Below are 21,729 nucleotides of genomic sequence, written 5' to 3' on the forward strand. Positions count from 1 at the left end.
GACAAGACCTCATGATTTTTTCCAGATGCAAAAAAAGTTGCATCGTCCGCAAACATGATTGTTTTTGCAGATATGTTTTCGGGCAAGTCATTTACCATTATTAAAAACAGAAAAGGTCCCAAGACCGACCCCTGTGACACTCCATACATCACCTCGGTAGCAGCAGACTTTGCGTCTCCTACGTAAACTTTTTGTTGCCGATTTGTAAGATAAGATTCAAAAATTTTGATTTCGTTGCCAATCATACAACATACATTAACATACAAAGTCAATAGTATCATTTCACTTTTAAGAAACTAACTTATCTATTTTTAGTTTTTACATTGGCAAGCTTGGTTGTCGCTAGCAGACTAGCAGAAGCAGAAGGCAGGCAGAAGGCAGAAGCATAGCAGACTGCCAGACTGGATCGGTGGGTCACTTTTTGTCTTTGTTTACTATTAATGACATTTCATCAACTGCTCGTTGCTCAGTGCTCACTTGTTAGCTTTTCTATTAGTTGGCGTTGTTATTTTATTTCACTCCAGAACAAAATAACTCTGAAAATGAAAAATTAGTTAATAATTGTCAATTAAATACATAACTTTTAGAAGACAATTTTAAGTAACAAAAACAAACCAGTACCGGTAAGTAAAAAAAATCTTACAGTATTTTAAATTATTCCTATAAGGTTATGTTCTGTTTGTGCTTTTGTTGTGTGATTTACATAATTATTTCTATAATAAAAAAAAAATTCTTAACAAAACTTTATGGTTGTATTCTTATTTATTAGGAGGTAGGAAAAGCCAAAGGCTAGATCAGAAATTACTAATCTGGAATCTATTGTCTTATATTTTAACTAAGTACATGTCTAGGTCCAATATTAACATTGTTTTAAGAGTCTTGGCAACACTTTATTAAATAATTGCTTTCCACTAAGATAGTTTCTTAACCTCAGACACACATCTTATAACTAGGTAGCCAATAAACTTAATTCATCAATAACTAATATGAACTGCCTTTCCAAAATTAAGTAAAGAACAGTAGGGCATTAGATAATATTAATAGGTAATATAAGTTAGACGAATGCAAAACAATCTTGCATTCTTGTGTGTACCTTTTTGAGAAGTAGCAAATTTTCTTCTCAAAGTAAAAGTGCTTTATTTTATTTTGCTTCCAACGGTCCAAACAAACCAATTTACAATTATGTTTACAATAAATATTCAATGTTACTAATATCTAAGGGACAAGCCAAACATGCAATGGGACGTATTTATATTACTTAACAGAAAAATCTTGACAAGAGCAACAAACTAAAACCTGAGCAAATGTAGACTAACAATGATAAATTTTTTAATAATTTGTGCTGTATGTCTAACCTAGTTGTAAGTTAACTGTATATTTTTACTGTCAGCTTTTTACTGTTTTAATATCTGACCCTGAGTTTGCTTTCTTTGTATTAAATGCATAAAGAATAGATTTTATTCACATTTTCTTATAAGTTTTGCAGCTTTTTATAGCCTACCTGATGTTGCATTTGCCCGTCCACAGAGGCCTAGGTCCTGAACGTGCACATGCAGTGATTAAAGTGGTTAATCGGTATTGATAGATAGATAGATAGATTTATTTGATCATTAAACATTATATATAAAATGCAATAGATCATGTCAATATAGTAAACAAGTGTACATGCAATCAAGCTACATCAATTAAGGTTTACATGCACAAAGAATAGGTACTTATAAGATAAATTATGAATAATACAGACAGGCTTACTAAATAATATATGCAATAGTAATTAAGTATAAAAAAGTTAAATCACAGTGGGCGACATACTTACTTGAATAAATAATACACTAGGCAAGCAGCTAGCAATGAAAGTTTTACAAGTTAGAAATTTACACAAGATAAAATCACAATATAAAATCACAGAAAAATCAAAAATCAATGTAGTTAAAAAACTAGGCTAATATCACAGGCAAAGAATTCTTCAATACTGTAGAAGGGTGTGACTGTATTGACGAGTTGTATTGATAAAATTTAAAGACTTTTGGATCCACCACTTCACTGCCATGGATTCACACTCGGGTACAGTTTCTTACCTGGGCTACGCTAATATCGATTGAAACTATCAATCAGATTAGTAAACTTTCATGCGATTTTTTCGCCATCAGCAAGTTTGGTTGGTTAGGTTAGGTTATGATAAATTAATTTTATAATAGCCTAGATTAGTTTTAAAATTATCTTATTAATCAATATTTCAATTCGATAGTTCCAATCGATATTAGCGTAGCCCAGTTAAGAAACTGTACCCTCACACTCCGTCTGGGCTCTATCAACTACGTTAAGCCATCGATTGACTCACCTAAACATGCACAGGCCTAAACTTAACATAGGGCTGTGGGGTTAGGCCTACTTAAGTTATTACAGTTCTTTCTTGTTTTAATCCTTTTTCTATTTTTTTCTTGTGTCTTTGCCAGTGGCAGTTTTTAGTTTTAACGCCTTTAAGGGAAAGCAATCCAAACCCGTAAAAGTTTTGTGGGGAATTTAACCCGTCCCTCCTGCATCGAGGCTTATTTGATGTTGATTTTTAGATTATTATAATTTATTCTACTGACCACACAACTTGTTAAAGTGGTCAGTTATATTTCCAATATTATAAATGTTCATACATTGTTAATTTTTAATGGAAATAAAATCATTTATTCATTTATTATTCATTATTCAGGTACAATACGCTAACCACAATCCTTGACTCTTAGAAATTTAAAACTGGTTTTTAACAGTCCTACAGTTAAGAAGGCTATAGGCTAAACAATTCCTATGGCTGATTGATTGAAGTTGAGCTTATTTTAAGTTAACTTAATCTTGAGTTTAACTGTAAGTTTTTTCAGTTCTTCAAGTGTGAACTGTATCTTGAAGGGTATACGCCTAAAATTATATTTGCTCCAACCTAACAAAATACATAGGCCTACAAATGCTCTTTCTACAAGGAGCACTGCCGCCCTATGTTCATCCGACATAGGGTGCTCACTGTATTCAGCCAGTATATCCTCGACATCCTTGTACTTCTCAAGGACAAGGTGGGACTCTTTGGCAGGAGGGAGGAGGTCCACACCCACAATACCCGCAGAGCCCTAGACCTCAACATGCCTCGGTGCCGACTTGCACAGACGATGAGGAGTTACCCGCGTTCGGCAATTAGGGTTTTCAACACCTTGCCTAAGCGAGTGTGTGACATGGACCTGCCAGACTTTAAGAGTGCGATTCACGATGGACTGCTGAATAGGCCATTGTACGCCTTGCAAGAGTTGGACAACAAACCCCTTTTTGTAACGTGACATGTCTGCCACAAAAAGTATATTAGATATTATTTATAGTTTGTATAGTGTTTAGTAAATATGTAAATAAAAATAAAACATGACGCAATCTATCCGACTTGTCGGTCAATGATGTAGAAGACAAGTATTCAAGTAAGTATTCATAACCTAGACCTACTTAAAACTTTAATAAACTTAGGTGGTCTAGTATTATTTTATGATAAAAATAAAATTGTCATATTTTAAAGGCCCTTGTTTAGATTAACTTATGTGAATGTTAATTTCTTTAATGTTTTGTTACAGGTTCATTATGGGTTTTGTAATCTCAGCAATCCATAAGCTTTCGAAATTGTCGATTTTCTTACTGCTCATTGCTGTGATCCCGGGAATACCTCCTGATGGTGAATTTGAAGCTTACAGGTTCGATAAAAGTTTACCAGGATGAACTTTGAAAAATAAGCTTCTAGTTGAACTCAGCTATGCATGTTACTAACAATCAGATCGTTTTCTTTATTTTTGCTAATTAACACATGCCTGCTACCGCTACCCTTTGAACAATAAAAGGTAACTCTTTTTATCTTAACCTTTTTTTTTTAGTTGAGGCCCAACCATAGGTTAATTTTTATGGTACAGTTCAGGGTTGCCACCCTTGAATAATTTAGTTAAAAATTGGAACCCCCCCTCGCACCAAGATTAACACACACATAAAGAAAGACAACATGGATTTGAATGGTCTGTAATGCTATCTCTTGGCCATTGAACAACACACTAAACTTAGACCTCCTGACCATTGGTCAGACTTGATGGTCTGTGGCAGTAACACTGGTAGCCCCATAGCTTCAGTATGGTTTGTACACTTTAATTTGGAAGTCATGGTACTGTTTAATGACGTCATAAGATGGCTCTTGGGGCCTTGAGGGTTAAGAGGAGTTAGCTGTGTGGTCTTAAAATGTTGACTGGTAAATCAGTCGACTATAACGTACATTGTAGATCGGTTGCATCAGTTAAATAACAATATCTTCAAAGCCTAACCTAACACATGGTCCACCCTTAAGTTAGGTTATAATTATTAGGTGTGGTCGGTATAGTAGAAAAGTACCAAGCCTACTTCCGGAAGTTGTCAGCTGGTTATCATGCTCTCAAAAAACACACACTTCTTACTTATACACTTGACTCCTGCTAGTCCAAATACTGCTAATTAAAAGATCAGCTTAATCTTGAAGAATTTAAAGTTTTTTGTAAATTTGCACTAGGCCTAGTGTAACAAATCTATCTTACATAAATACATTGTTTGTACTGTGCATTCAACTGTTTTGGCCTATTATTGATAAGAAGTAGGCTCTCACGCTATTTTTTAGACATTACAGTTTGTTTAGCAAAAATAACTTGGAAGTAGTTCAAAAGAAATATCGATCAGTAGCTCAAAGATGAGTCAACGCTTGCGCTGGCAATCGTCTCTTTATTACACATCTGCTTGCTGTGCGCTTTGTCACAATAGATTTCACTTTTTTCCAATAGGGAAATTTGCTAAAACAGGTGTTTTACAAATGTTATGTGCAGACAATTTTTGACTTAGTTTTTACATAGAGTAAGTATCTGTTATTTAAAACAAAGATTAATACAATTAGGGTTACAGCATACCTCCTTCTGTCCCGTTGGAGGGTTCGTTGGCTGTCAATTCACGATTGAATGGAGCCGAAAAATTGTTTGAAGATGTAATCCATGGCCCAGAAGATATACAAGTGCACAACGGAGAAATTTACACAACTCTACATGGCGGCCATGTCGTCAAAATCGTAGGAAACAAAATACAGCCTGTTGCCAAGTTTGGACAAAAATGTGGTAAGATTTAGATTTAACTCTTTATATACAGTAAAATTTCCTTTTGATAAATATTAGTTTCCGTATGGTTCTGCAGTTTAGAATTAGAATCATGATTAATCAGGAGGTTTTCAAGTTTTTGCAAGTAATGTTTCGGTAAAACGGAGATTGTCTCACTGAAATTTGTTTGTAAAAACTATCATAAGTTCTTAGGACGTTAGTTAATAATAAACTTATTATGAAACTGAAAGTAGAAACGACAGTTTTCCTTCAAAATAATGAATAATAGGGAATAGAAAGAATAACAGCAATCTACTGTTTAATATGAACTAGTTAACCGCCCGTGCTCCGCCACGGGAATATTGTCAGCAATTAAAGAAATAATAATTACCAAATACTGTTTATCTTTGTATTTTATTTAGGGGTTGTTTAATTTTTTACATGAAATAGAACTGATAGTTTGCCTGTATAAACTATTTTATGTTAATCAAACCGATATATTATTTTAACCAAATGAATGTTTTATATTAATTCGAGTTTCATTTGAAAAATAAATAGTATACGAACTGGGCAATGCTGATAACCTAATAAGCAGCTATTTATGATATTTAGATAATTTGCTCATGTATATTCCTATATTCGTCTTTTTTTCATTACATTTGTTGTATGGAATAAAGATAGTCACTTAGCCTACATGTAAATCACGCATCAGCAGTTGGTCGCATTTCACGAATCTTTGACCCATACTGTGAGTAAAAGCTGTGTTTACGGCGTATATATAAAGTAGGGCATACTTTGTTCAATGTTAGAGGGTATCAACGGTCCAATTTGATGGAAAAGGAGTCGTGGATTTTAAAACTATGTAGACTACCACTACCAGAAAGATGTTGATTCAAGTGAGACTTAGAACTGGCCATTTCAAATGCAGATTTGTATTATATTTTACTCAAATAGTTTTCTGTCTCTTTTGACCCTTGATACTTTTTTTTATAGTCGCTGTTGATAAGATTTTCCATAAACTCAAAATGTTGATAAGGAGTTAATTTTACCTTCCCCTTGTGACAACATAAGGAAAAAATATTCGTGTCCCAGTTAGTCTGTTCTGACAAAAAATTCATAGATTTGCAGTACTGACAAATCCAATCTAACGACCCCAATTCAAAAAAATTGGTAATTTTTAGAAGGGACTTCCAGAGCACATTTAACACCATCACTGCTCTTTGCCTTTTTAGTTTGATGGTTCTCTACATGTTTTTTTTTTCGTTCTGTATGTCTCTTTACGCCCCCGGTTAATGATTACCTTTTCTATTTCTTTTTGTACTTTTCACATCATGGGGTTAATGATAAAGTTTTATAACGCTATAATGATCCGAGTCAACATTGCCCTTAAACATCAAGTCAGATACTTCTTCGCCAGAACCGAAATCGTAAGTCACAGTTTCTCAAGCAACTTCCCTGTGTCCTACTCGAACAAATATAGTTAGGGTATAGTTCACTGAAAAATTGTAGTTCCAAATATCCCAGCGTACTCGCCATCTCGAGAAGGTAAAATTTGGACGTCGAACACTGATCTTGAGTAAGATTAATCACTTACGATAAAATGTTTGTACGTTTACCAATCATTAGCAATATTATCTGTACAACTTGCAAGCGGATTTCCCTATGATTGTTCTGGTGGCTATAGAGAATAAATTATATTGATCAAAACAATAAGTTTCCGTCCCCTACTATGGGTATTATTTCACATTCCATACTCAAACTTAAACTCAATTACCACTTTCCTTCAGATCACTTTGCAGGAAAACTAAAACATTTTTGTGTCCCAGTTTGTCTGTTCTGACTCGAAATTCATAGATTTGAAGTAGTGACAAATCCAATCTAACGATCCCAATTCAAAAGAGTTGGTATTTTTTTGTAGGGACTTCCAGAGCACATTTAGCACTAACACTGCTCTTTACCTTTTTAGTTCGATGGTTCTCTACATTTTTTTTTTGTTCGGTATGTCTCTTTACGCCTGGTTAATGATTACCTTTTCTTTTTCTCTTTGTACTTTTCACACCCTGGGGTTAATTATAAAGTTTTATAACGCTATAATGACCCGAGTCAACATTGCCACATCAAGTCACATACTTCTTCGCCAGAACCGAATTGTAAGTCACAGTTTCTCAAGCAACTTCCCTGTGTACTTGAAAAAAAATTCACTGATATATTGTAGTTCCACGTATCCCAGCGTACTCGCCATCTCGAGAAGGTAAAGTTTGGTACCACTGAACGTCTAACACTGATCTTGAGTAAGATTCGTCACCTACTATAAAATATTTGTATGTTTCCCACTCATTAGCAATTGTATGTACAACTTGCAAGCGGATTTCCCCATGATTATTCTGGTGGCCGTAGAGAATAAATTATATTGATCAAAACAATAAGATTCCGTTCCCTACTATGGGTATTATTTCACATTCCATACTCAAACTTAAACTCAATTACCACTTTCCTTCAGATCACTTTGCAGGAAAACTAAAACATCTCAAAAATAAGTTAACAAATACACTTTCCTTGATCAAAATCGTGTGTTTATAAACAGAAACTCCAAGTTTAATAATTGCATACTGAAAGTGAGGTTATAAAAATAATAACAAATGACTGACAAACATTAAACAGCTGACGAATAATTTATAAACTGTGTATTATATTCTTCAATAAGAATTGTGTTGACTCGACCTTTAAAGGGCTGTAGGTCGTAGCCCTTAGAAAGAACGTAAATTCTAACGAAGTTCGGCAAATCTACACATTATCCCCTTTAATTTGAGACATAAATCTTGTAGATCGGTCCAGTAATTACTGAGAAAACAGTGTTACAACTGTGTATTAAATATATAGATATTGAATAGCTATGGAAATCATGAACATATCTTGTTTTATTTGAGTGAACGAGACATACTATTACAAATACTAGAAAAATACATAAACAAATTACGTTTTTGGCCCGAAAAAAAATTTAACATTGCTTAAACGGAACTGCCAAAACATATGTTCAATGCTATTAGTATAGGATTCGGACTACAATTGTTTCATTTGTTTATCTTTATGATCCTTACTTTAATACCAGTATTTTTCTAGTATTTGTGCATACTATATAACTGAATTACTAAGTAAATAAATGTAAGTTACTAATTAATCTTTAAATACAACATAGTTATAAATATCAGATGTCCAACTGCTAAAATTACATGGTGACATTGATTTTTAACTTTTAAATTTTTAACTAGGCCTAAGTAACTTATCTGCTTGTTACAGATTTCTGTTTAAAAGAGTTTCTCAAAATGAAAGTATTATAAAGAATATTCAAACTGACAATACAGTAATAAGTAAGTTTATGTTCTGATGTAAAACATTTATTCAGTTTAGTCTGAATCACCTTGATAACGAATAATCAAAGCTCAAAGTTTCAATGTCAAATAAAATTATGATGACCTAATCATTAGATAACCTAATAGGATCCGAGATTAGGTCTTTTCTTGTCTTTTTTGTACATTCTTGGTTCATTGAATTGTTATCGAGTACAATGATTTACCGGTATCTATTCCATGAAGACATTTTTTTATTAGAAAGAAAACGATTGTTGAGTACATTTTTTTTAAATTTTCTACCTGAATTAGCCTCAGCATTTTGAAACTATGCCTAAATTGATATACCAATACCAGTATCTACAAATCAGGATAAGGGCCCAGTTTTTTATAGGAAAACTTACAAAATGCCCTAATAAAAAAAAGATTGGTTCTTTTTAGTATTTTTATTGTGTATGCCTTAGTATTTTGTCTTTACAAAATGTAATTAGTTTGTGTCATTATTTAAACATCTGAAGTCTTTGGACAATCAACATCTCAACTGTCTTAATTTAAAAAGCTCAAAAGCTTACTAATAATTAATTAGTCTTTTTATGTCACAATCACTTAGCATTACCATTATCTTTTGATTATTTAAGTAGACATCTCGTCTTGTAATGTAATCTGAAGACTGTTTGAATGTGTTTTAATCGATAAAGTGAAGTTTGGTGAGTCAGTGGCTCAGTCTGTAGGGCCACGGACTTTGGGCCCAAGGCAGCGATGTCGTGGGTTCGGATCCTGGTCACTGTTACTACTTTTTATCAGTACAGTTCACCCTTGTACTGTACCAGCTCTCTCCTTGCTATCCTGGATATGTTCCATGCACTGGCCTCAGTGGCCCATGTAGACAGGCGAATGCAAGGTAAAAGGAGGTGCCAACCTCTTTAAAGAAAAGTAGTAGGATTTTTCTATCTCATTTTAGGGTAAATTTTACATTACATGCTTTACAATTAAATAAATGTCTAACTGGTAAATAAGTTTTATACTATGTCTGTCACCATTTGTGCTATTTTAGAATTATTTTTAAGGAAAAGTCCAAATTATATTTTTTTTATCTGTAATTTTTAAACCTCTATGCTTTTTTCAGAGGGTTTCCACGAGGAGGCCAAATGTGGACGCCCACTTGGATTGGCTTTTGACAAAAAGAATCAAATGTACGTGGCTGATGCTTACTATGGTATCTTCCAGGTAGACCTAGCTACAGGTAAGTTTGAGTCATTCATGTTTTTTTTACCGAAATTTTGGTTATCCGAAATGACCTTACCCTATAACATAGGCTCTACTGTTTTATTGAACGAATATGACTATTATTATTTTCAAATAGTTACTTAAACACTGAGTGTTATTTTATTTTATCGTTGTTATTGTAGTTGTTATCAACCCGTTAAATTGTTCACTACGTATGATGCAGTGTTAAAGTATTACTGCTATATTGATTAATTTCTTGTTGAAGGTAAATCAAAGAACTTGGTGTCAGTGAATGACACGATTGAAGGCAAGAAACCCATGATTCCTAACTCTGTAGCTGTGGACAATACCGGCGCAATATTTTGGACTGACTCTTCCACTTCTCATTACTTACATGACGGTGTATTTCTCGCTCTACTAAACGGCAACGGAAGGTGAGTGGTTTTATAAAAATCTAATTTTGTTTGCACACTGTCTCTGTTTATTACAGTGCCATTTTATATATTTGACTTGACTTGATACGCTAGAAGGATTTTGGCCTCGCCAACAATTGCTTGCCATCTTTTCCAGTCGCCTCATCTACTTCCGCTCCTTTTCTTGCGATGTCTGTTCACACGCTATCCCACCATCTTCTTTTAAGCCTTCCAGGTGCTCTTATCCCGCTCGGCTGCCATTCTCCTACCTCCTTCAATAGTGTTCCTGTATCTCTTCTCAAGACATGCCATTTTATATATAATCCAAAAATATAAATTGAGTGCCAATGTTAAGGGAAGTATAATGGGGAAGAACTGTCGATACTGGTTTGTTACTTTTATCCATTGATTTATTGATATCATGCTTGCAGGATCTATGCTACGATAACAATAAAATAGGGTACATACCTAATCAAAATGGAAATAAATATAAATGAATATATTAATTGACTAATGGCTATAGTTTTGTAAGACAGTTTTTAGTATGACTCTTTCCTTAGATCCTTGAAAGTGCATCGGGCCTCAACATTGTCTGAGGATCTGTGTGGTTGTATGTAGTGCTTGTGTTTAAATCCTAAGGTTCCTGGTTTAATTCCAAGTGAGATTGTTACCAGACTCAGATACCATATTTGCCATTGGGCTATTAATTAATGATGCTTTCTTACAAAAGATCTGATATCAGATAGTAACAAGACCAGGGTAGACCTTTCCTTACAAAAATATGTTAAAAACAACACTAGACTTTTATAGGAATAAATCAAAACTGGTCCCCCGCTTCTACTTCCTAATTAATTCCTTTCTAGAGCTTGTTTTGAGATTGGCAAAAATTGTTTTCCGATCTAACTCATTAAATAATTTCACATTTCAAAAGTGTTTTGTTATGTCCTTAGGCCCTGATTCATGAACAGTTGTTAAAAGTATTCACTCTGATTCTTTTAACTCACATTATATTTTTCAGGCTGCTGAAGTATGACCCGTCATCAAAAACCAACAAAGTTTTGTTGGACAAGTTACATTTTTCAAATGGAGTCGCTCTCTCAGAAGACGGGGCTTTTCTGCTCATCAGCGAAACGTTCAACTTTAGGGTGCTCAAGTTAGTATTGAGATATTTACACGACTTGCAAATTAATTTTTTGAATTTTCCCCAAATTTTCTACATAGATCAAATGTTTGTTGGTGTGACATCAAAGGTGCTTTTTGATCCAGTTTAATACAACCCATAGTAAAATTTGGTTTAAATTAACTTTATGCTATATAATATTTAAATACCACCTCCAAAGTTTGAAGGTGTTGGGCGAGGCATATTGGTAGCCATTGGTGGTTCTAGGGCCATGTCAAGGGTGGCTATCGGGGTGTTCATAACCAGGAGGGGATTCGGGGGGCCCTCCCCAGGAAAATTTCAAATTTTAAAGCCATATTTAAGGTCTAGATCTATGTTCAAAAACCTCCATTACGTTTTTATAATGAAATGTATGTTTGAATTTATAATTCTAGGGTCCAATGAGGGGGCTTTAGCCCCTGTAGCCACCACCCCTTTGAACCGCCACTGTTGGTAGCACAACAGACTGTAATACCAAGGCAGCAATGTTGTGGGTTTTACGTTGTGGTGCTTCCACTTGAACTTATCACGACAATGATTTTTGTATACTGTTATAGCTTTCCCTTGCTTTGGTTGATATGTTCCTTGCTCAGGCTTTAGGGCTCTGACATGCAAATGAAAAGAAGCTACCAACCTTTGTTTTATAAAAAAACATTCCTGGGTATAGCAGTCGTCAAGACACAATAATTTCCTTCTTCAATTTATAGAACCAATTTAAATATCATTTATTACAACCCCAATACACATTTATACATACTCTAAACACACACACAAATACACAAGAAGAAAGAAGTAAAACTGTTTTGACCATACGAGAGGAAGCAGGCTCCAGTTGTAACAATGGCAAAATGAAGCTTAACTTAAGCTATTTTTTTTTGGGGGGAAATTTCAGTTAATTCGGTGTCGGAAGTTATACTTGTGGCTTTGTGCCTATTAACAATTTTCAATATGAGATTTTTTTTTGTTTCCGGTGAAGTATAAAATTTATAATCCAATTTTTTGATTAAAGTTAATTTTTGCTGGTAGTGAGTTAATGTTATAAAAGAGGTCTTGCTTTATCCACCATCTTATGCAGGTGTGTCCTTTGTGTTCTCAAAATTTGTTGCTATTAGATTGTTAAGGACATTTGTTTAGATTTTTGTTTTACTACAAAACAGTTCTCTGTGTGGTTGTTTTAGTGGTTTTCAAGCTTCGACTAGGTTTGTGTAACTGCTATGTTTTTGGAACGTTTGGGGTGCAATGACTTGAAATAAAAACACCATTTGGGGAATTAAATAAAACCCGGCCGACTACATGGTTACGGTTTGCTGGAATCTTGAGGACTGGAGAGCAAGGAAACTTTTGGAACGGCGGTTAAACGTGGAGGGAATAGTGGCGTGATGGGTTGTAGCCAATCCGGGAGCTTTATTGAAATCATACGATATGACGTCACAGTCGCCTGATCGCAGTCAGGACACAAATGCAAAACATATTGCCAACTCTTTAATCTTTATAAAACAAATCTAAATATCGTAACAATGGCAAAATTATGGTACATTATTATTGTATACACTACATTTCCTCCCCTTTAAGTTTAAAATATTTTTTTCTTAAAATACGCAATTTTTATCAACACATCAAACCAATTAAATAATCATTAAATAGCCTAAAACCAAAAACACTTTTTCATAAAACAATATTGTATGATTCAATCAAATAAGACAAATAGTCCCCTGTCAAATGTACATATACAGGCTCCCATGTACTCCTTCATGAGGCAGGTGTGGGAGTAGTCTTAATCTCTTTGTTTGACCTTGGAGAAATACAATTTCGATGGTGGCTCTCTTGAAAATTGTGCGTTTGAACGCCGGATGGTAAAAAACAAAATGGCCGCCATCGCAAACTTGTTTTCTTACTTATATCAGTAACCGTTAGGGTTACAAAAGAATTGTTGATACCAAAATGTAGCTATTTTAAATCTGCACAAAAAATATGATTACAGTTTTTATGTAGGATCAACCATTATTTCATCAAACATAATTTTATATTTTTCATAAATAAAATTAATCAGGGTGGATGTAATGTCCCAGGACAGTTAAATATTTCAAAAGGTAATAAAGGGTGTTTCATTAAAGCATAGTGGACTGTGCAGATTCAGATTCTATGTGCAAAAATAAGTCCAAAATGTTGTATAATTTTTTTTGATTTCGGCTAAGTTTAGCCGTAATCCGCCATTTTGATTTTTTTGAAAATAACTTATAACTCAAAAGCCCTTAAAGATATTTTTATGAAACTTGGTATAAACTTTAAGTCTACAACTATAAACATGCTCCGAAAAAGTCTTTGATCAGGCTCATCGAATTTCAAAATGGCGGCCATTAAAATTTTTTAAAGTCAAATTCCATGAAAACCAGCAATTAAAACAAAACTTTGAAACACAATATGTAAAGTCCTTTTCATTACAAATCGAACGACACTTTATTTGCGAAAATCGGATAATAAATAAAAAAGTTATGTAACTTTTATAATGTTTTTGTCACTAGTTTCTATGGAATTTAACTTTGTGGTGTTAAATTGACTGCCATTTTGATAATTAGCATTACGGTTAATAACACGGTTAATAACAAAAGTTACATAACTTTTTTATTTATTATCCTATTTTCGCAAATAAAGTGTCATTCGATTTGGAATAAAAAGGACTTTAAATAATGTGTTGCAATATTTTATTTTAATAGCTAGTTTTCATGGAATTTGACTTTAAACATTTTAAATGGCGGCCATTTTGTTTTTTACCCGCAGCGTTCAAACGCACAATTTTCAAGAGTGCCACCATCGAAATTGTATTTCTCAAAGGTCAAACGAAGAGATTAAGACTACTCACACACCTGCCTCATCAAGGAGCACACGGGTGTACATTTGACAGTGGACTAAAAACAATAAACATTAAAACAAGCAACCTTGGAACATTAAAAACGCTTTAAAATTGGAAACAAAACGCAGAAATAACTATTTACAAATTCAACCTTTCAGGAGGTTTTATTTCTCTGGCAGATCGCCTCAATGGTGATGCTTGTTTGGGTCGATCAGCTGATCGTACAGGTGATGTAAAGGTCACGTCCGGTGGAGTAAGCGATGAGCGCATACTACTACGTTTACTACGTCCTGGAGTACGAGGTGTACTCGGCATTTCCGGTCTCATGGGTGAAGCCCGACCAGCTGACTGAGCATTGTTACCAACATCCTGGTCAAACATGGGTTCAGCTGGAGGCAACACTACCTCTCTAGTAATATCATTCTGTTGATCATTTAAATTTACCTTAGTGTTTAACCCGACCAGCTGGTCAATATGGCGCTTCCATACAATACCTGAGTCTAATTTTACTAAATAAGATACAGGACTTAACACTTTAATCACTACACCTTGTGTCCATTTATTTCTTCCCCTGTAATCACGGACTAAAACAGGCTGTCCTATTGACAGTTCTCTAGTTTGACTGCCCCCTTTGTTACATATACAATCCTTTCGATGTACTTATTGTACAATACTTCTTTGATTCCTCGTCTAACTTTACCTGAGTGTAAGCCTGAGAAAGATCGATTTTTGAAAATGTCTCCCCTTGTTGTAAATTATTAAAAATGTCCTCAATCCTTGGAATTGGGTGGCGATTGACTACTAAATAGGGGTTGAGCGTTACTTTAAAATCGCCACATATTCTTATACTTCCGTCCTTTTTCAAAATAGGCACAATTGGAGTTCCCCATTCACTATTGCTAACTTGAGTTAAAATCCCATTATTTACTAATCGATCAATCTCAGACTCCACTTTACTTTTGATCGAAAATGGCATAGGTCTGGGTTTGAAAAACTTAGGAATTACATTTTCCTTCAACTCTAATCTAGCTGCATCTCCCTTGTAACAACCTAATACATCAGTAAATACCTCAGGAAATTTACTGTACAGTTTACTGACAATTACTGGTTTTTGATCTAGCTTTTCAACCGTGTTCAAACTATTTTCTTTAGGGATTTGGATCGATATTTCTAGTTCCCTAATCCAGTCTCTTCCCATTAGAGGATTAGCCCCTTTAGACACAACATACAAAGTCAACTTTTTATGCTCAGATTCATGCTGTACATTTACGTTAAGTTTTCCTACAGGTTTTATTGGCTGGTTTGTATAGGAGCTCAAAACCAAATTAGTGGGCATTAATTCGAGATCAGAGAAATTATCGTTATAACACTTTTCAGAAATTACTGACACGCATGCTCCACTGTCAACCTCAAATGGCAATACAGTATGTTCTACTTTAAGATTAACCGTGATAGGTTTTATTCTATCCCTCGGTTTAGTTTCCTCATCATTGATGGAAAATAAATTAGCTAAATCACTATAATCATCGTCATTGTCATTGACACCTGTGTTCTCTACATAGTTTTGCTTATACTTATGAGACTTGTTACCAGAGGTAAACTTAGGTGTAAAGTTCTTTTGTCCATCCTTACGCTTATCATTAAATGCAAATTTAGATTGTGACTCACCATTGTTTTTCTTCATCAGACACGCACTTTCTAAATGGCCTTTCCTCTTACAAAAATTGCAAGATAAACTTTTAAAACGGCACTCACTTTTTAAATGACCAGATTTACCACAACAATAGCACTTTACTTCACTTTTTGAGCACTGCCACGGCTTCCGCTGCTGCTGCTGCTGCTTCGAAGCGACGTTGTGGAGACGACTTCCTCCCCCCATGTTGTGGTAGGTCAGGGCCGCGGTGTCTCTCGCTGCCAACTCCATCGACGTGGCTATTTGGACCGTCTTCTCGTAGGTGAGATCTTCTTCGCCCAGCAACCTCTTCTTGGTGGCGTCGTCCCTCAACCCACTTACGATCCTGTCCCGAAGATGATCCGGTAGTTTGTCCTTAAACTCGCAGTTGACAGAGAGTTTCTTCAGGTTGACGATGTAATCAGCGACTGATTAATGCTCCAATTGTGTTCGTAGACTAAACTTGTACCTTTCGGCAATAAATGATGGTTTTGGATGAAGATGTCCCTTAATGATCCGTACAATATCCTCGTAGCTTTTAGTAGCAGGTTTGTCTGGTGTACATAGGTCTTTAAGCAGGTTATAAGTTTTCACTCCGACAACCGTCAAAAGCGTACTAACCTTTTTAGCGTTGGTAATATCGTTACATGTAACAAACAATTCAAAACGCTCGATATATGAGTCCCACGTTTCTTCTGAATTATCAAAAGGACCGATTGCACCGATGAACGACATCTTGAAATTTAATAAAGTTCCAAAGTTATCAATAAGGTTCTCATCAAGCGGCATTAATGTTTACACTCACACGCACTGTTCGAAGTTAACTTGACCGAATTCTTCTGTAAACACACGTACCTTCCTACGGTGCAGTAGAAGTTCAATTGTCACTTTTAAAAACACACGTACCTTTCTACGGTGCACTTCGATTGTCACTTAAAATCACTTAAAAACTTTTCACGCGTTGAGTCATTTTCGTACCTCGTCGCCACTGGAACGTTTGGGGTGCAATGACTTGAAATAAAAACACCATTTGGGGAATTAAATAAAACCCGGCCGACTACATGGTTACGGTTTGCTGGAATCTTGAGGACTGGAGAGCAAGGAAACTTTTGGAACGGCGGTTAAACGTGGAGGGAATAGTGGCGTGATGGGTTGTAGCCAATCCGGGAGCTTTATTGAAATCATACGATATGACGTCACAGTCGCCTGATCGCAGTCAGGACACAAATGCAAAACATATTGCCAACTCTTTATAAAACAAATCTAAATATCGTAACAATGGCAAAATTATGGTACATTATTATTGTATACACTACAGTTTTCAAGGATGAGATCTAGAATCTGAATCCAAAACTTGAAAACTGATTTTTACCTAATCTTATAGAAAATTTCTGTAATAACTATCATAATTTTTGTATCCCTGACTCCAGTTATTCTAACGTGGCTCAAATGTTTGAAGGTACCACCTGAAGGGACCCAAGGCAGGCCAAAGCGAGGTGTTTGTTGACCGACTGCCAGGTTGTCCCGACAACATTCACAGAGACGGCCGTGGTGGGTTTGTCTTGAGTCTGGTGCTGCCTCGAGACATGGATCATCCCTCCATGGTAGAGCGTCTGGCGCCGTACCCGCTGGTGCGCAAGCTGCTGGCAAGGCTCATGTATCTAGGTCAGCGCGCCGTCTCCCTGCTCAGGGACTTGTATCCCCACGAGGTGCTAAAGAAGACTGCACATCTGGTTGGTTGAGAATTAGTTTTCTTCTTTAACTGTTATTGCAATTTACGAGTTTCTTGTTTACCTAGCTGATTTTGTGTTTAAAATTGGTATTTTAATTCTTTGAGGAGAACACGTTAAACCCTGATGTTTTTACTATCTAACTTTGACCATTTGTTAAATAGCATTAATTAATTGATAGGCTAAGGACAAAATCTATTTTGTTTTGAATGGAATTTTGGGTCATCCTGTTACTAATTGGCCAGAGAGCCAAAGAGTTATGAGGGTCTGTGCACTGAAAACATTGTATTTTAGTTGTGATTTTTTAGACAAGGTTTATCATATTCAATTTGACCGCCTTTGTTTGGTTTACAAGCATTTTTGAAATTACTAGCACAAAAACAACGTTTGGGTTTGGGGGGGGGGGGGTAGTTGTTATGTAGCCCCAATTATTACCGTACTTAGATTTAGATGGACAATGTATTTCTTTTGTGTTGATTTTAATGATTTTTCGAGCCATATGAAAAACATTTTTTTTAAGTTTGACAATCTTTTGGTGTTATTACTTAGGCCTTAAGTTTGTTAAATATGTTATAACCTTAGAATGTTGATTATTTGAACTATCATCAATAATTTTATTTTTATTTACATTTTAAGTATTTTTAAGATCATATATGTCTCCCATGATGTTGAAAACACCATTATCTTTTTTCGCTGTGTGAACAATTTACAGCATCTTCTGTGCTCACAAAGACATCATTATTGTCTCCAGTGATCCCCGTGACATTTTTTTCACATCAGAACACTGTTTTTGTCAAACTGTGAAGTGTTGTTTGACAAAAATTGTGTTTTAATTTGAGAGCATATTAACTACACGTTGTGAGATAATTATTGAGAAGGAAATTATCGTAATTCATTAATATATCATAACACATGATAATTATTTTGATAAAATCAATAAAACCTACAACCAGCCCATCCAGTTCCAACCAAACTCTTTTCTTAGATTTGTTAGGATCAACTATGATTATGAATTTTTATAACAATACCCCATAGAACTGCTCTAAACATTTTTGTAAAGAGTTAACGGATAAATGAACAATATTTTCTAGATTGGACATTTTGAGTCGTTACCGTCGCCCAGTGTTAAGCGTACGACCGTCCTGCTATTGACCAAGGAAGGCAAGATCAGCCGTAGCTTGCACGCCACTGACGGACTGCTAGGAGTCTCGGACTTTGTGGAGCACGACGGACACTACTACCTCGGCTCACCGTTTAACACTTATGTGGCTAGGGTCAAAGCCACATGAGGTACTTACAGTATGCATTTGATCAATGCAAATTAGACAATCATTTTGATTTTACATACTTGGTGTTTTGATGAGAGAAATGTTGTTTCATTGCCATTATTCTTTAAGTTGATTCTAGTGGTATTTTTAAAATAGAGGCAATGTGCAGTGTACTCAAATAACACTTGGGAAAGAGTTCCAAACCCATATGTGTTGTGGATGTGCCGGGAATTAAACCGTCCCTTACGTAACGAAATCAGAGACTCTTAACCACAAGTTAGTTCATAAGCTTGCCTTGTAAATCCTCGAGCTGAGTAGATATATATTTTTTAAGACAATGATGTTGTTTTATTTACATGAAAATAAGAGTTAAAATTTAGTAAACTGTGGGAAACAAAAAGTATCAATCCTATGCATGTGTGCGTTTGTGTTGAAAAAACTAGTAATCCAAACAATCTTGTAAAACTGAATATAACCTAGCCATAATAAACCTAACAATGGAGAATGGTTTCAAAGATACCTTACAGGCAGGAGTCAGTTTGTAGAACTAAGGCACAGAGATAACAGCCAAATAAGAAAAGCAAGGTCAAGTTTTCAACGAATAAATCGTGGAGTTCCCCAAGGGTCTGTTATGGGTCCGGTACTATTTATTCTTTTTACCAACGATTTGCCGCAACAAATAGGAGACGACTGCCTTACTCTTATGTACGCTGATGGTGATGGTACGCCAACACAACCTTAGTGTTTAATGAACCACGAGCTAAAAATCTAGAAGTAAAATCCTATGTGTCACTCAGTATGGCCTACCAATACTGCTACAACAATGATTTCGCAGTAAACATGTCTAAAACAACTCAAATAGCTTTTGGCCGTAAATCTCATGAAGTGCCACGACTTCCAGATGTAGAAGTGGAAGATGAAGCTAAGTTTTTGGGCATGACACTCGACAAGAATTTAACCAGGACCCCTCATGTGGACAATATTTGTAAAAAATTAAGTTCAAGCATCTATGCTCTTAAACATATAAAAAATGCAACAGATGACATCATAACAAAAGTAGCATACTTTGCACTTTTTGAGTCGCACATTACATATGGACTTGTAGCATGGGGTGGAACCTCTGCCACTAACATGCAAAGAGTTCTCACAAAACAAAAAAAGGCAGTCAGAATAACTGCAGGACTCCACAGACTCGACAGCTGCAGGGAAGCATTCAGGTCACTCAAAGTACCCTTGTAGCACTCTACATCCAGGAAGTTGTGTTATTTGCAGTAAGAAATAACCTTACAAGGCGTGGCAAAATGCACCAACACAACCTGAGAAACACCATGCAGTACAACCTTCCACAACATCGGACGGCACAGTTTGAAAAGAAACCTTCATACGCAGGAATGAAAATCTACAACAAGCTACCACCAGATCTAAGAAGCAAGACAGAAGATGAGCTCAAACCAGCTTTGCATCAATGGCTCATTAATCGACCTTTTTACTCTTTAAAAGAATACTACCAACAGATCTTTGACCAAACAACACATCAACCACATATTTAGAAAAAATTGTAAATTGACGCTACTACTATTCTTAATGAATTTGTAAATAAAGATTAATTGTCTATTGTCTAACCTACCCAACGCAAACAAATTTAGTTAGGTTACGTTTAGTTAGGTGAGGCTACGGTAAGCAGCATTGGGTTACCTAACCAAATCCTTACCGCACAATTTTTATTTCAGCTGCGGTTTTTCGATACAGACAAAAACTTTCCACTACTATACTCTATCCACTACACCACGAACACCGATGACTGCTCTTCGTATAGTTGTGGTAATGGTGTTCCCTCAAGAGAAGACAATGGCGTCACACAAACTCATTTTGCTCTCATTTTGTCCGCATCGAAAAATTGCCGCTGAAATAAAAATTGTGCATCCTTGCCTAATTTTTTAAAAGGAAACTGGAAATCATGTTCTTAAATGTTTGTTACAAAGTTGATCTACACGGTGGACTCCAGGCCCAGATAAGAGCCATGGCTTGTTAGAAATTATTATTTAAATTATTAGTAAATCAGTAATTGTTGCATTTATGACTGCTTTAATGTGTGTTTCGTTTCAATACTGGTAATTTCAGCATCGTATTTAAGAATGTTTTTGAGGTTTTAGTGAGAGATCAATTTCATGGGTTTTGTAAAGTTTTTAGTCGAGTTGAGTCAAGAGTGGGATGAATACTATTTTAAGCTAAAACCTAATTAGCCTATTTTTAGTTTAAGCTTAAAGAATAGATTTTGTAAATAATTCATGTTTATAACTATTAAACAAACTGCATTGACCAAATTTCTTTTTTTTCAGGTACAGTTCATTACAATCAAGAAGTACCAGAGACTGAATATTTTTGACTTAACATTCCATTTAAAAATAATTTTTGGATCTCTAATAATTTATTTACGGTTAAAAAATATTTATTTTTGTTGGTGGTTTTCAATAAAATTGTTATAAACATTTAATTTACTTTATTTATGTTCCATGTTTTACTTCATCTATGTAACCATATTTTCAGCAATCTAAAAAAAATGTTTATGATTAACTGAAGAAAAAATACACTAAAAATTTTGTTCTATGATTTGAGGAATAGTATATTTCATTACTAGTATCAAAAGTAGCATTTCCCGGTGCACGCTTATTTTTTACAATCTAATTTTTTCATAACTTGTTTTTATTCAAAGGTTTCATTAAAACAACACTAAGAACCTTTACACGCACCTTGGTATGTCTCAAAAAAAGTTATACTCATACAACAAGAAACAAAATTACCTTCCATCAGGGAAAAGAAATAAAAAAGTAAAAAAATTATAAAACCATCCATATTTTTGGATGTAAACCTTCATACCATCAAAGCAGATCAAAGCAACTATCAAATTTACAAAATTAATATTTCTTATTCACAGCTGTTTTTTC

General features: G+C 35.0%; 1 protein-coding gene across 2 annotated transcripts; it reads left to right on the forward strand.

Moving 5' to 3' along the window:
- The first annotated feature begins 401 nt into the window (after window positions 1–401).
- On the forward strand, window positions 402–21,273 carry LOC128983286 (adipocyte plasma membrane-associated protein Hemomucin-like). 2 transcript variants are annotated; one of them, XM_054402526.1, is made up of 9 exons: window positions 402–623; window positions 3,600–3,716; window positions 4,933–5,138; window positions 9,591–9,707; window positions 9,957–10,125; window positions 11,123–11,257; window positions 17,246–17,519; window positions 18,608–18,806; window positions 21,124–21,273. In XM_054402526.1, the coding sequence occupies exons 2-8, from the start codon at window positions 3,607–3,609 to the stop codon at window positions 18,803–18,805; spliced, it is 1,209 nt and encodes a 402-aa protein (XP_054258501.1). In that variant the 5' UTR covers window positions 402–623; window positions 3,600–3,606; the 3' UTR covers window position 18,806; window positions 21,124–21,273. The 2 variants fall into 2 exon arrangements, with proteins under 2 accessions (XP_054258501.1, XP_054258503.1); XM_054402528.1 differs by lacking the exons at window positions 402–623; window positions 3,600–3,716; window positions 4,933–5,138 and adding an exon at window positions 9,191–9,365.
- Window positions 21,274–21,729: the final 456 nt, after the last annotated feature.

Source organism: Macrosteles quadrilineatus, unplaced genomic scaffold (assembly GCF_028750875.1).
Source record: "Macrosteles quadrilineatus isolate MER2022 unplaced genomic scaffold, UCM_ALF_1.0 Scaffold_1__1_contigs__length_201487025, whole genome shotgun sequence".
In the NCBI taxonomy this organism is placed as follows: Eukaryota; Metazoa; Arthropoda; class Insecta; order Hemiptera; family Cicadellidae; genus Macrosteles; species Macrosteles quadrilineatus.

Excerpts from the sequence above, each read along its gene's own strand:
- LOC128983286 (XM_054402526.1), top strand. The coding sequence starts at position 3,607 with ATGGGTTTTGTAATCTCAGCAATCCATAAGCTTTCGAAATTGTCGATT. Across the intron at positions 10,126-11,122 it reads CTACTAAACGGCAACGGAAG|GCTGCTGAAGTATGACCCGT; the intron begins GTGAGTGGTTTT and ends TATATTTTTCAG. Across the intron at positions 11,258-17,245 it reads TTCAACTTTAGGGTGCTCAA|GTACCACCTGAAGGGACCCA; the intron begins GTTAGTATTGAG and ends AAATGTTTGAAG.